We start from the raw sequence: 14,640 nt of genomic DNA, 5'->3' as shown, positions 1-14,640 counted from the left end.
CAGAGGGGAGAAGGGTGCAAGGCAGAGAGGAGAAGGGTGCAAGGCAGAGAGGAGAAGGGTGCAATGTAGAGAAGGGTGCAAGGCAGAGGGGAGAAGGGTGCCATGGGGAGGGGGAGAAGGGTGCAAGGCAGAGAGGAGAAGGGTGCAAGGCAGAGAGGAGAAGGGTGCAAGGTGGAGGGGGAGAAGGGTGCAAGAGGGAAGGAGAGAAGGGTGCAAGGCAAAGGAGAGAAGGGTGCAAGGCAGAGGGGAGAGGGTGCAAGGCAGAGGGGAGAAGGGTGCATTGCAGAGAGGAGAAGGGTGCAAGGCAGAGAGGAGAAGGGTGCAAGGTAGAGAAGGGTGCAAGGCAGAGGGGAGAAGGGTGCAAGGCAGAGGGGAGAAAGGTGCAAGGCAGAGAGGAGAAGGGTGCACGGCAGAGAGGAGAAGGGTGCAAGGCGGAGGGGGAGAAGGATGCACGGCAGAGGGGAGAAGGGTGCAAGTCAGAGAGGAGAAGGGTGCAAGGCAGTTAGGAGAAGAGTGTAAGGCGGAGGGGGCAAGGGTGCAAGGCAGAGAGGAGAAGGGTGCAAGGCAGAGGGGAGAAGGGTGCAAGGCTGAGGGGAGAAGGGTGCAAGGCAGAGGGGAGAAGGGTGCAAGGCAGAGAGGAGAAGGGTGCAAGGCAGAGGGGGCAAAGGGTGCCAAGGGGAGGGGGAGAAGGGTGCAAGGCAGAGAGGAGAAGGGTGCAAGGCAGAGAGGAGAAGGGTGCAAGGCGGACGGGGAGAAGGGTGCAAGGCGGACGGGGAGAAGGGTGCAAGGCAGAGGGGAGAAGGGTGCAAGGGTGCAAGGCAGAGGGGAGAAGAGTGCAAGGCAGAGGGTAGAAGGGTGCAAGGCAGAGGGGAGAAGGGTGCAAGGCAGAGGGGAGAAGGGTGCAAGGCAGAGAGGAGAAGGGTGCAAGGCAGAGAGGAGAAGGGTGCAATGTAGAGAAGGGTGCAAGGCAGAGGGGAGAAGGGTGCCATGGGGAGGGGGAGAAGGGTGCAAGGCAGAGGGGAGAAAGGTGCAAGGCAGAGAGGAGAAGGGTGCACGGCAGAGAGGAGAAGGGTGCAAGGCGGAGGGGGAGAAGGATGCACGGCAGAGGGGAGAAGGGTGCAAGTCAGAGAGGAGAAGGGTGCAAGGCAGTTAGGAGAAGAGTGTAAGGCGGAGGGGGCAAGGGTGCAAGGCAGAGAGGAGAAGGGTGCAAGGCAGAGGGGAGAAGGGTGCAAGGCTGAGGGGAGAAGGGTGCAAGGCAGAGGGGAGAAGGGTGCAAGGCAGAGAGGAGAAGGGTGCAAGGCAGAGGGGGCAAAGGGTGCCAAGGGGAGGGGGAGAAGGGTGCAAGGCAGAGAGGAGAAGGGTGCAAGGCAGAGAGGAGAAGGGTGCAAGGCGGACGGGGAGAAGGGTGCAAGGCGGACGGGGAGAAGGGTGCAAGGCAGAGGGGAGAAGGGTGCAAGGGTGCAAGGCAGAGGGGAGAAGAGTGCAAGGCAGAGGGTAGAAGGGTGCAAGGCAGAGGGGAGAAGGGTGCAAGGCAGAGGGGAGAAGGGTGCAAGGCAGAGAGGAGAAGGGTGCAAGGCAGAGAGGAGAAGGGTGCAATGTAGAGAAGGGTGCAAGGCAGAGGGGAGAAGGGTGCCATGGGGAGGGGGAGAAGGGTGCAAGGCAGAGAGGAGAAGGGTGCAAGGCAGAGAGGAGAAGGGTGCAAGGTGGAGGGGGAGAAGGGTGCAAGAGGGAAGGAGAGAAGGGTGCAAGGCAAAGGAGAGAAGGGTGCTAGGCAGAGAGGAGAAGGGTGCAAGGCAGGGAGGAGAAGGGTGCAAGGCGGAGGGGGAAAAGGGTGCAAGGGAGAGGGGAGAAGGGTGCAAGGCAGAGGGGAGAAGGGTTCAAGGCAGAGAGGAGAATGGTGCAAGGCAGAGAGGAGACGGGTGAAAGGCAGAGAGGAGAAGGGTGCAAGGTAGAAAAGGGTGCAAGGCGGAGGTGGGGCAGTGTACAAGGGGGAGAGGTGAAGGGTGCTAAGGGTACAAGGGGGAGGGCAAGAAGGGTGCAAGGCAGAGGGGAGAAGGGTGCAAGGGGGATGGTGATGAAGTTAAAAATGTGCCCCGCCCCCTGGAAACATTTCTGCGGACACCCTTGTGGCAGCCAATTCCAGACTGATTGACTAAGTTAGCCAAGATGTTTTGATCTTCCTAAAAATATGTATAACATAGTTACTTATAGGGTTTTCAGTCATCCATTAGTCTGTGATTGTGTCATTCACATTTTTCTTTCACCCACTCCAGCATGCATCAAGGTACAATGTGTCAGCCCACTTCAGCCATTGACTGACTTCACTAAGAGTTATAGCATGCTGCCCTTTCACAAGAAGCACACAACGCACAACGTAGTTCCCCTTAGTACCAGAAAGCACTATGGTAATGTGTCCTTTTATGGCACTATTATTATAATTTTCTTTCAATTCTATCATGAATTTGTACAACGAACAACTTTAGGAATCACAGTTTACAGCGCAAAACAGGTGCATAATGATTGCATACATGCACATTCACCCTCCCTGCTCCTCCCCTCCTAACACTGGGAGATCTAATACTGATTATCTCTATCTGTGGTAACTCTCTCATGTATCTTCTACATACTATCTCGAGTAGGTGTAAGAGTGGCTGGGCTAATTTCAGAAATCCATTTTGATATTGAGGCTAGGAGTTCTAGCTGCTTTCCCGCCCATAGGAAACAGTCTTCTTCTACTTTATCATCTGTTCTAACCTCTCCCTTTCATCGTTCTTTGGCCCATTCTCCCATGTCAGCATTCCATTCTGCATATGTAGGGCCCTTAGAAGACAGCCATCTAAGTGCAAATCTATAGTGGACCCTACTACTACTGGTGGATGATTGTAGGTGTATTAGGCAATGAAAGGCAGTGTAATCTAAGTGGATATGAATGACCTCCCTTAGTCGGCACATGATGGTTTCCAAGTAGGGTACCAACACCTGCAAGTCATGTGCAGGAAATCAGCCCTGCCCATCCCACACTTAGGGCATGAATCTGATCTGGTCCGATAAATTATATGCAGTCTCATCGACTACAAAGTAGCACAGTGTAGGACATGAAAATGTGCCAGCTTAAAACACGCATTACCTTACATGTCCACACTAGTGCACAGGCTTTACTCAATTCCCCATCCTCAAACTGTTATGTGAGGTCTCTGTCACAGCCATGTCTTTTTTTAGAGGCAAATTTGCAAGGAGCTTGCACTGCCGCTATGTCATTTTTTTTTTTACTCAGTGGTGACGCTTTCTTTGCTCCATGTTTACAAGGTGACGCATTTAGGCAGATGCACCACATTTCGTCGGACTGTGTTAGTTTAACCTTCAGCAGAATCGACTGTGTTGCATTTGATTGAGTATTTGCAAGGTGGGTGTTCCCACATAATATCCTCCATAAAACGGACGCAGAGTTATTTATGAAATTTTGCAAAAGTGCCGCATCTTCGGGAAGCAAGCCGCTGAATTGAGATGCATCAACATGTGACTTGAAACTGTGTAACCTGCAACCAAGTCACATCTCCTCAACGGGTAAGTGCACTCAAAAGGTAGGTAACAGTAAATATCACATTACACACCATCACAGACGTATATGGACTCACATTGTACTTTCACATACTATGTCACACATACGAAGGCATAGTGGTACACATAAATATACTATGCCCACTTGTATGTGTGACATCCAGGACCAATGTAATAAAGTGCAAGGTGAGTTTTTCATCTTTTTACACTCAGGGGCATAATTACAATGCCTCTGTGGCACTTTTACTCTGTCGGAGCGTCACTTTTTTGACGCTCTGGAGGCACAGTGTGCTGGCCCATATTCCAAAGGCCATGCAAAGCCACCCTGCATGGCTTTTCATGGCCTTGTAAATATGGAGTAAGGAAATGCCTTACTCTGCGTGGAAGGGGCATTCCAGAGGTGTTGCTGTTGGTGTTCCTACTCAACACCCATGGTTTTTGGCATTGCCCCAGATTTACAACATAGTGTAAATCTGGGGCAGCGCCAAAACTGACGACTTCCCAAAGCAGGCATAACAAGGAGCAATGTTTACATTTCTCCTCTTTTTTTCCTCTTTGCATGTGTGCTGCACATAGAATGAAGGAAACGCCTCCTTTGATTGCTTTTGTGCAGGAAGGTGTCCCTTGCACAAAAACAATCATGCCAACAATAGAGATACCCTTGCAGCATGGTGTAAGGGTGCCTGCATTGGCACTCGGCTGCAGTTTGTGCACCAGCGCGGGCAGAAAGGACAGGAATGCACTGTAACTTGTAGGTATGGCGTGTTCATGCCCTTTTCCTTTGATGTAGGGCAGCACAGATAGAAGGCTTTCGGCACTTCCCAACACCAAAATATTGTTAATATGCCCCTCTATTAAATGGGTCACAACACATGAGGCTACTTGCGTCAGTCAAAACTGACGCATCGCCTCTGATTACTTACACATTGCTATAGTTGCGTCAGTTTTATGACCAACTACAGCAATGTGCCACTTTTGGGCCGGATGCCTTGCAGTATCAGAATTTCTGACGCATCTTTGGGACCTTGCGCGAAGGAGCCCCGTATTGTAAATACAGCACTTCCATTGCGTCGTAAGACCTTTTGATGCAGGCGCAAAGAATTTTGGTGTATTGCTGCTTTGGCGCAGCAATGCGTCATTTTTTGTACATTTCATTTGATGAGGGCCCGGGAGCTTCCCGAACAATAAAGCTTTGCAACAGCTATGACAAAACAAGAATTGGCAAAAGGCTGGCGGCCAGTGTGGTAAATATATCACTAATGTGTGGCCACCTTTTCTATTGTATTTTCTAAGGAAATACTACCTATTGTTTCTTGTGAATTTATTTCACATTGAATGGAAAGTGAGTATTTTCAAAGTAAATTTAGAACAAAGTATGTCTGTAAGCAGCATGGGTATGAAAGCATACTGTTCAAAAGTTTGGAAAAGAGACTGGAAAGAGCTTTGTTGATTGTGCAAGTGTCATGCTGGCTTTCCTTTACAGAGAGTTCTTGCTTGCAGATTAACACGCTATTATCTTTTTTTGGGCAGATGAACGAGAGAAATTCCATCATTGGTGATAAATATCGGTGGCCCTTGACTCTTCCGTATTACTTCGAGGATAGCTTGGGTAAGTATTCACCTGCCTTGTCTTCAAGTAAATAAAATGGTGCCCAAGGTAATGTGTTTCAATCTGACATCTTTTTATCTCCAAAGGATACAACTATGGCGTTTCTTACAAAATACTCAAAAAGGGCACAACGGAAGGATTTTGAGAAATATACCCAGTGTCCTCCCTATTCACCGCCCTCGAACCTTACCGTGCTGGCATCCATCGCATCCTCATTCTTTTTCCTGCTCATTCTTTGGGTCAAGGAACCCTCAATACATGACTCTATGTTCCAGATGCTAATCGGCTCTCGTGCTGATAGATAGTGGAGTGGTGTGGCTCACTGGTTAGAGGCGGCAGACCCGGAAGCAGAGAACGGCCCGGGACCAGGGTTCAATTCCCGACGCGGCAGGGTCGTGGACCAGGGTCAGCGGACTCGACAATTCTCGCGCACTCGACAATTCTCGCCTCGGTGCCTACTCTAACCAGGGATCACACTCGGCAACTCTGGGCATTACTTGCCTCATCTCTACAACGGCCCCCCACAGGCGCCGGGGATGCCTGGTTTCACCTTGGAGATACCCAGAAGGGACCATCTCACAGGGAAAGATGATCACTATTCCCTCCTGAGGCACAGCCGGGAGCAGAGCCCTGTGTAATCTTTTTAAATTGTTTATTTGTGTGTTTTTAACCTTTATCACGCTACTTACCCCTGGGCTATCTTGGCACCGACACCACCAGCACAGCGGAGTTAGCGCTGTAGTGGGCCAGGTGTTTGGACCTTACTGCCGCCATTCGCCACGAGCAGCAAACCATGCCCACTTGCGCAGGCCACGCCCCCTGCCACAATCACATTTAAGCGCTGAAAACAAGCGCCGACTCAGATCACTATTCCCTCCTGAGGCACAGCCGGGAGCAGAGCCCTGTGTAATCTTTTTTAAATTGTTTATTTGTGTGTTTTTAACCTTTATCACGCTACTTACCCCTGGGCTATCACTACACCTTGGCACCGACACCCCCAGCACAGCGGAGTTAGCGCTGTAGCGGGCCAGGTGTTTGGACCTTACTGCCGCCATTCGCCACGAGCAGCAAGCCACGCCCACTTGTGCAGGCCACGCCCCCTCCGCCACGATCACATTTAAGCGCTGAAAACAAGCGCCGACTCAGATCACTATTCCCTCCTGAGGCACAGCCGGGAGCAGAGCCCTGTGTAATCTTTTTAAATTGTTTATTTGTGTGTATTTAACCTTTATCACGCTACTTACCCCTGGGCTATCACTACACCTTGGCACCGACACCCCCAGCACAGCGGAGTTAGCGCTGTAGCGGGCCAGGTGTTTGGACCTTACTGCCGCCATTCGCCACGAGCAGCAAGCCACGCCCACTTGCGCAGGCCACGCCCCCTCCGCCACGATCACATTTAAGCGCTGAAAACAAGCGCCGACTCAGATCACTATTCCCTCCTGAGGCACAGCCGGGAGCAGAGCCCTGTGTAATCTTTTTAAATTGTTTATTTGTGTGTTTTTAACCTTTATCACGCTACTTACCCCAGGGCTATCACTACACCTTGGCACCGACACCCCCAGCACAGCGGAGTTAGCGCTGTAGCGGGCCAGGTGTTTGGACCTTACTGCCGCCATTCGCCACGAGCAGCAAGCCACGCCCACTTGCGCAGGCCACGCCCCCTCCACCACGATCACATTTAAGCGCTGAAAACAAGCGCCGACTCAGATCACTATTCCCTCCTGAGGCACAGCCGGGAGCAGAGCCCTGTGTAATCTTTTTAAAATTGTTTATTTGTGTGTTTTTAACCTTTATCACGCTACTTACCCCTGGGCTATCACTACACCTTGGCACCGACACCCCCAGCACAGCGGAGTTAGCGCTGTAGCGGGCCAGGTGTTTGGACCTTACTGCCGCCATTTGCCACGAGCAGCAAGCCACGCCCACTTGCGCAGGCTACGCCCCCTCCCAATTCTCTTTTCACTGGTATATAACATGTGTCCCCACCGGAAGCGCAGCGGACGGGCGCAGCGGGCGCGACGATGGCGCGCCAAAGGCGCGCCTAAGGCTAGCCCGTCTACGCCCGTCCGCGACCGACCGGACCAAGGTCCACCCCCCCTTGCCCCTTTGGGATACTATACATTGGCTCAACTTTACGGTCTTCAAGGCCCCTGGTCGCTCAATGAGTCCACGTCCTCCCACATTGACAGCCTGGGACTCACAGCTTCCATATCCTTACTTCCTCCTCCTTCCCCTGCCCCCCCCCCCCCCCTTTGCTCCCTTCTGTCCCCAGCCCGGAGCACTCGGCTCCACTCACTCCCGCTTCTCTTTCCATCTACTACCTCAACACGCGTTCTGCGGTTAAGCACCATCATGAGCTTTTTGTTCTCTTAGATCTACACAAACCTGATCTCTTATTCCTCACTGAGACCTGGTTTCGTGATAGCTCTCTACCTGCTTTATTAGCAGCTCTTCCCACCACTTACTATGCGGTCCGAGCTGATCGACCCGCGGATAAAGTAGGTGGCGGTGTTGCCCTGATCGCTCGGAAAGAACTTCTTTTCCAGCCCCTTACTTTCCCTTCTGTTGGCACTTCTGATTTCCTAGTTGTCCGCTCCCTTTCCCTCAAAGTCCCTCTCACCTGTCTACTAATGTATCGTCCCCCTCAACCTTCCCAAGCCTTTCTTCCTGGGTTTCAAGAGATGGTGGCCACCCTAGCGGTTAACAACTCCTCCATTATGGTGCTTGGCGACTTTTTTGGCCTCTTGACCCAGCAGAATGTGCTATCTCCAAAGAATTCTCTGATACCCTTCGTTCCCTTAATTTCAAGTCCCATGTGCATTCCCCCACTCACACTCTGGGACACACCCTTGACCAGATTTGGACTCTCAATTGCCCTATATTGTCCCTCTCTATTTCCCCCTGTCCCTGGTCTGACCACTTTTTGATTTCTTTTTCTTCACCCATTGTTTCAACCTCTAAGCCCTCTCTTCCTAAAAATATTTGGGCACGTTCTTGGGGGCGGATTGATACATCCTTAGTGGTCTCTTCCCTTCTCCCCCTCTGTCCAGTTTTACTTGGATTACCACTTACAACCCAAGCTGATTCTATCAACTCTTGGCTCCAGTCAGGCTGCGACTCGATCGCACCCCTCCGGCGAGTTTCGTCCAAACGGCCCAAAAACTCTAATCGCTGGTTTAACCAGGAACTCAAGGTGCTGAAACTTTCAGTTCGCCACGCTGAACGTGCCTGGAGACGCCACTATTGTCCTAACCTCAAAACCCAGTACATTTCCCTCCTGTCTCAATATAAAAAAAACATCCTATCCACTAAAACGGAATACTTCTCTTCTAAAAATGTAGCCGCAGAAAACCAGCCCAAAGAAATTTTTTCTATAGTGCACGACCTCGCTTACGCCGACAGAACTACCCTTAAACCCCCGCCGTCACAGTCTCTATGCGACTCTTTGAACACTTACTTCTTGGATAAAATTGTAAAAATCAAAACCAATATTCCTCCCCCTTCTTCTTCTTTCCACAATCCCCTCAGTCCCTCTGCAAAAGCTCGCTTTGACTCATTCCCCCTCCTAACAGAAGAATCTTTCCTTTCCCTTCTTCCCTTGGTCAAATCGGGTTCCCCTCTAGACCCTTGTCCCGCTCACATCCTCAGGCTAATTTTTTCTACCTGTGTGCTACCCCCTCTCTCCTTTCTTAACTGTTCCCTTTCTCAGGGCATTGTTCCACCGTTCTTAAAAACAGCCATTATTCTTCCCATTCTAAAAAAACCTGGTGCTGACCCCTCTGCTCCTGTCAACTTTCGACCTATTTCCTTACTACCCTTTTTAGGGAAAGTACTGGAACGACATGTGACCAGAGCCCTTACCACCTTTGTGGAAGCCAACCAGGTTTTAGCCCCCCGTCAGGCCGGATTCCGCCCTGCTCATTCCACCGAGTCTGTGGCCCTATCCGTCCTTGATAACCTTAGAGAAGGTATGGACACCAATCGTCCCCAGGCCCTGGTCCTCCTCGACCTGTCCGCCGCCTTCGACACGGTAGATCATTCCATCTTACTCTCCCGTGTCGGGGCCGGCGGGGTAGCCCTTGTCTGGCTGTCCTCCTTCCTAAGGGACTGCACCCAAGCAGTGCGGCTGGGCGAATTCTCGGCTGAGCCCTGTAAGGTGTCATGCGGGGTCCCCCAGGGTTCCTCTCTTTCCCCATTACTTTTCAATCTCTACATTGCCCCTCTTGTTTTCGCTCTTCAACACATGGAGGTCTCCGTATTTAATTATGCGGATGACCTCCAGCTCATTTTCAACCTTTCTTCAGCCCCTGAATCCAGATCCAACTTTCAAACCACTATGATCTTTATCCGGGACTGGATGAGCCACCACCATCTGAAACTAAACCCGGATAAAACCGAATTGGTTTTAACAGGTGGCTGTGCCAGTCCCTGGTCTTCTCTCTTTTGGCCCCCTTCCCTGGGTCCCCCTCCTTCCCCCTCTCCCTCTGTTAAAGCCCTCGGATTCAAGATCAATGACCAACTCACCCTGCACTCCCAGGTGAGTTCGGTGGTGTCCTCCTCATTTCTTTCTCTCCGCACTATCCGTAAGGTTTCTCGTTTTTTCTCTTTCTCTGCCCTAAAACTCATTGTACTGGCTATGGTTGTCTCTAAATTAGACTATGGCAACGATCTATATTGCGGTATGCCTGCTTATAGTGTCCGACGGCTGCAGCTGGTGCAAAATCAGGCCGCCCGCCTGGTTTACAAATTGGCCAAGTCACACCATGTCACCCCGCTTCTAAAATCCCTGCACTGGCTCCCTATCCGCGAACGTTCTTTGTTCAAAATGGGTTGCATCACCTTTCAGGCTCAATCAGGTCCCTCCCCTGCCTTTATCTCATCTGAGATTAAAATCTATACTCCTGCAAGGGAACTACGATCTTCCTCCCAACACTTGCTGGTTGTCCCCCGGTTTCGTCGAAAAAAATGGGGAGGCTCCAAATTTACCACCATTGCCCCCATTTTCTGGAATTCACTTCCGCTTCACCTCAGATCCCACACCCAATATCCTCTGTTTCGGAAAGCATTAAAAACCTTTCTCTTTTCACAAGCTTTCCCCCAATGAGTTTCTTTCTTGTCCCCAGGCCCCCCGCTAATTGAGGTTTAGTGAACCATAGCGCCATGAAACCGTCAGGTGTACGTGCGCTTTAGAAGTGATTTAAACTCAAACTCAAACTCAAGCCAGGACGGGTTCCCCAGCGGTCTCCAGCGCCGGGACGCTTACGGGCAGCTGTGCGCTTTACAAGTCCAACACATTTACATTTACATAGATATGCCCTATCAGCATGCATCCAGTCCCACAGAGATACTGGAGGGTCTTAATCAGCTCAAAGCACAGACAGCAATCTGGCAGGCAAGGATGGGAGCATGTGTGTTGCTGTGAGAGCCTAACCCTCCTTCTTCCATAGGGGTAAGGCAACAGCCAGGAAACTGTCGTTTGGCTGGTAGTTGCATGCAATGACTGGGACGGAACCCGCCCCTGGGCATGGCCCCTACCTCTCCCACCACCAGTGGTAACCCTACAGGGCCTATTCACAAAGCTTTGAAGAAGAATTGCCTAACAACAGTACCATGTGTTCAGGTTCCAGATGAGTGTTAGCCCCATTCTAGGTTGGATTACAGGAGGGCATGAGAGACTTTCAGGTAGATTCATGAAAGAAAATGCGTCTCGCAAAGGGCCAGATTCCCAGAATCTGGCCCTTTGCAAGCGCAATTTTCGCATTTGGGATTCATCATCCCAAATGCAAAAATCGCTATTAGCGAAATCGCATATTTGCGAGGAATTGCATTTAAGGAATCTCTATTTGAGATTCCTTAAATTCAATTCATTAACCAATTATAAATTGCGATTTCGCAATTTTTGGTCGCTATTTACCACGAAGTCTGACTTCGTGGTAAATAGCGAAAAAAGCGAAAAAAACACTTTAGTGCATTTTTCTCAATTGCATGTTACACACACACATGTCTTTTGGACATGTGTGTGCGCAACACCTGTGTAAATTTGCATTTCAGGGGTGCTACAGGGTGTCCTTTAGACACCCCTGGCACCCCTGAATTCGCATCCTTATTTGCTATTAGCAAATTGCTAATCGCAAATAAGGAATAACTCCCCATTCATTCCTATGGGCCTTTAGGCTGGGGAGTTATTCCTTATTTGCGATTAGCAATTTGCTAATCGCAAATAAGGAGGCGGTAGGAATCGCAATAAATATTCCTACATGAATCCCGTTTTGCGAGTCTGTAATAGCGATTCCTTATGAATCGCTATTAAAGACTCGCAAAACGGGTCTTTGATGAATCTACCTGATTGTCTGTTGGTGATTCAAGCCAGTCTAGTGCTAGCCCATCCAGCTCTTGCCTTGGAGGGTTCTCTTCCTTCTCCTACATGGCACATCTCAGTTTAGGGTCCTCCATGATAAATCATCCATTAGGGGGTAGAAGTAATGCCAGAGTTGAAGACTGTGACTGTGGACCTGCCATGCTTATTAGCTCCTCCTCTGCAGTTGTTCTGGATTCTCCAAAAAGATCCTTGAATAGTCCAAATACAAACACTACCTCATAATGCGAAACCAATCAGCCCCGTGCTTTATTTTGCAAGGGTGCCTGCGCTGCAGCGATGATTGTTTCTGTGCAGGAAGGGGCACCTTCCTGCACAAAAACAATCATTAATGGCATTTTCCTCTTTCTATGCATGCTGAAGAATTCAACGTGCATAGGAAGAGGAAATAATTAGGCGGAATAAAAGTATTTCTCCTCGTTGCGCCATTCCTATGCCTCCCATTGGGAAGCCTAGGATTCTGACGTATTCCCATTTTTACAAAATGTTTTAACTCTAGGAATGAATCAAGTTCCATGACTGTTGTGTGGAAACACCCACAGCAGCACCCATGGAATCCCCCTTTCACACAGAGTAATGCGTGAAAGGGGCCTATATTTACAAGGCCATGAAAAGTCACGCAGGGTGACTTTATGTGCTCTTGTAAATATGGGCGAGCCCACTTCGCTGTTTGTGCGTCAAAAAAAGTGAAGGCACTGGCGGCACAATGGGCTTGTGAATAAGCCCCTAAGTATTCGGTTGTAATAGCAGCCTTCCCTCAAGAGCTTGCAGGAAGATCTCATGCTACCTCAAACATAAACAAACATGCACCCTGCTGTCCAGAAACACTCTTAGTCATGCCTGCAAGCCGTTCCTACAGATATATAGGTTAAATGTACAGCAATTTCAGTTCCAAAGCACATCAAGCCTTCATCTTTTCCGTCTCATACACTTATTTAAATAAGATTTATCCATACTTCCCAGGTACTTGCCAAGCTACCTAATCAGGTTACTCGTAACCTGTCCGAATGTTGTTCATCAAACTATCACTCTTATCGCCCCACCTCCCATTCCCCTTCAGATTTGACTCTTTGATATTTGGTTAGGGTAAACCATTGAACCTATATATAAAGTTGTAGACCAGTCCGACTCCATAACATTTTCTCAACAGATACCGACACTCAGCTTAACCATGCACTTTCTCAGCCTCAAGTGAGAGAGCTAATTTTAATGCCCTTATCAGGTTTCATTTGCCAATGTAGGTGAAGTAAAGCATGCAAATTGTTGATGGGGGACAAAACCTATCTTAGAGGAGTGGATAGGTCTACATTGATCACATGAAGTCTGCTGGCTAAAACCTTGACAAGTAGTTTGATGTTGATATTCATGAGGGATGTTGGACAATAACTGCAGCATGGATGTGTTTTTTACTAGGTTTGGTGGTGAGGGATTCGATTTGCTATATTCAAGTGTTGCACCCACTCTCAGGCAGTATCTCTGCGAGCAGGTGCATCCCACAGGAGCAGGGCTGTTGGCGGTAGTAGTGGGAAGAGGTCAATCATACCTGCACTTCTTTGAGGCCATTGCTTGTCCAGCTTATCGGTCCTTTTTCATGGCTTCCACTGACTGCGCCTTGCGTGTTCCATCCCGGAGCTCAATGCAGCTAGGGCTGAAGACTCACCAGTAACTCAAGGATGAGGAGTTCTATCACTTGTCTATGGTAAGTCTGGGCAGTGAACTCAGCTCCGCTCGCGGAGTTTGCGGAGTTTTCCACACTCCGTGTTACGCTGAGCTCGCTGAGTTCTCAAAAACTTCCCTCGCTCACATTCGTCAACGTCAAGTTGGCGTGCGCGTGCGAAGAAAATCCACCTCCAAGCGAGATTATTCCTCGCTCTGGATCGTCAGCATCAAGTTGGCGAGCTTTTGCGTGGAAAATCAACCTCTCGTGAGATTTCTCAGCACGGGCTGTCAGATTTCTCATTGCGAGTGGGCGCGTATGCTCGCGACCGGTCGCGTTAAGAAACCGATCGTTTACGTTGAGAAAGCTGACACTCGAGTAAAAATCCACTCGAGCGGCAGAAAGGAAGCAGCACCCGCTTGTGCTGTGCATGGTGCTGTTCGCGATGATTGCACAGTGCGGACAAGCACCTGGCACTGAAAATCACTGCGAACGGCATTTATCTAACGCACTCCACCACTTACAGCACTCCGTGTAGCGCAGCAGAGTTGTTTTTTTGCACTTTGTGGAGTTTCGCATAGCGGAACTCCGCAAACTCCACCTAGACTAAGTCTAAGGGCATGTAAAAAGCTTTTAAAGGGTTTCTAGGATTCATTCTAGTCCAGGCCTTTAATTTCTCTCTTTGGTAAATTTATTATGGAGCAGTATTCCCTTTTTTACTCCTTTTCCTGATCCAACATGTCATCAGTCGTCATGTGATCGTTTCCATAATTTCCTATACTTGTCTGTCTACTATTTTAGGACAGCCTTCTTTTCTGAATGCATTGCAACACTGCTGTATTATGTTTCAGCAGTTTCTTTGCCCACTTTGCCTTTATGTTTGTGCCGATTTTAGCCCTTCTAGTGTCTTAGTTGGATACTGCCTGCAGTTGCCTACTCTTGTTCTCCTCAAGTTCCATCCGAGTTGTCTCCTTCCTGACTGCTCCTTCTACTAGACTCTGAGACTTTAATCCATCGCACTGGAGGTTTTGTGCTCTTGGCTTTTCCTCCATTAAACTGCAACCCTTCCTGTGGACACCTATCTTTCACACATTTAACAATAGTGGAAAGGCATTATAGCTTCACAAAGGAATTGTTCTTATCTTGGACAGATAAGCAACTAGACCAAGAACCAGCCACATTCAGCTCTGGGCATAAAATCAGAGTTCAATGATCCACTGTTTTCATCATCATTATAAACCATACAATAGAGACAGCCTGAGTCTATTGACTTTGTACACTTCTTTCTCATATGTCTTATCTTTGATCCATTGGTGATGTATTCTCCTGTGATATTGCATCCGAGCATTTGTCATGCTTCAGACGTCAATTCACTTGATGTGTTACTCTTTAGGCACCTAGGGCCTCATTTATGAGAAATGACGCATCGCTGCGTGA

At 49.3% G+C, this 14,640-nt stretch overlaps 1 protein-coding gene across 3 annotated transcripts in view; it reads left to right on the top strand.

Moving 5' to 3' along the window:
• Nucleotides 1–14,640, top strand: part of MEP1B (meprin A subunit beta) — a 389,272-nt gene that overhangs the window by 145,505 nt on the left and 229,127 nt on the right. For all 3 annotated transcript variants that reach the window (XR_013610541.1, XM_078687361.1, XM_078687359.1), the window contains one exon: nt 5,089–5,167. Coding sequence is in view for 2 of the 3 variants with exons in the window: in XM_078687361.1 (XP_078543487.1) it covers nt 5,089–5,167 (79 nt within the window). In the remaining variant the exon portion in view is untranslated. The remainder of the gene's footprint in view (nt 1–5,088; nt 5,168–14,640) is intronic.

The sequence above is a fragment of the Lissotriton helveticus genome, chromosome 4_1, assembly GCF_964261635.1.
Source record: "Lissotriton helveticus chromosome 4_1, aLisHel1.1, whole genome shotgun sequence".
In the NCBI taxonomy this organism is placed as follows: domain Eukaryota; kingdom Metazoa; phylum Chordata; class Amphibia; order Caudata; family Salamandridae; genus Lissotriton; species Lissotriton helveticus.
The sequence above is the reverse complement of the archived record's forward strand: the minus strand, read 5'-3'. Positions and strand labels throughout refer to the sequence as shown.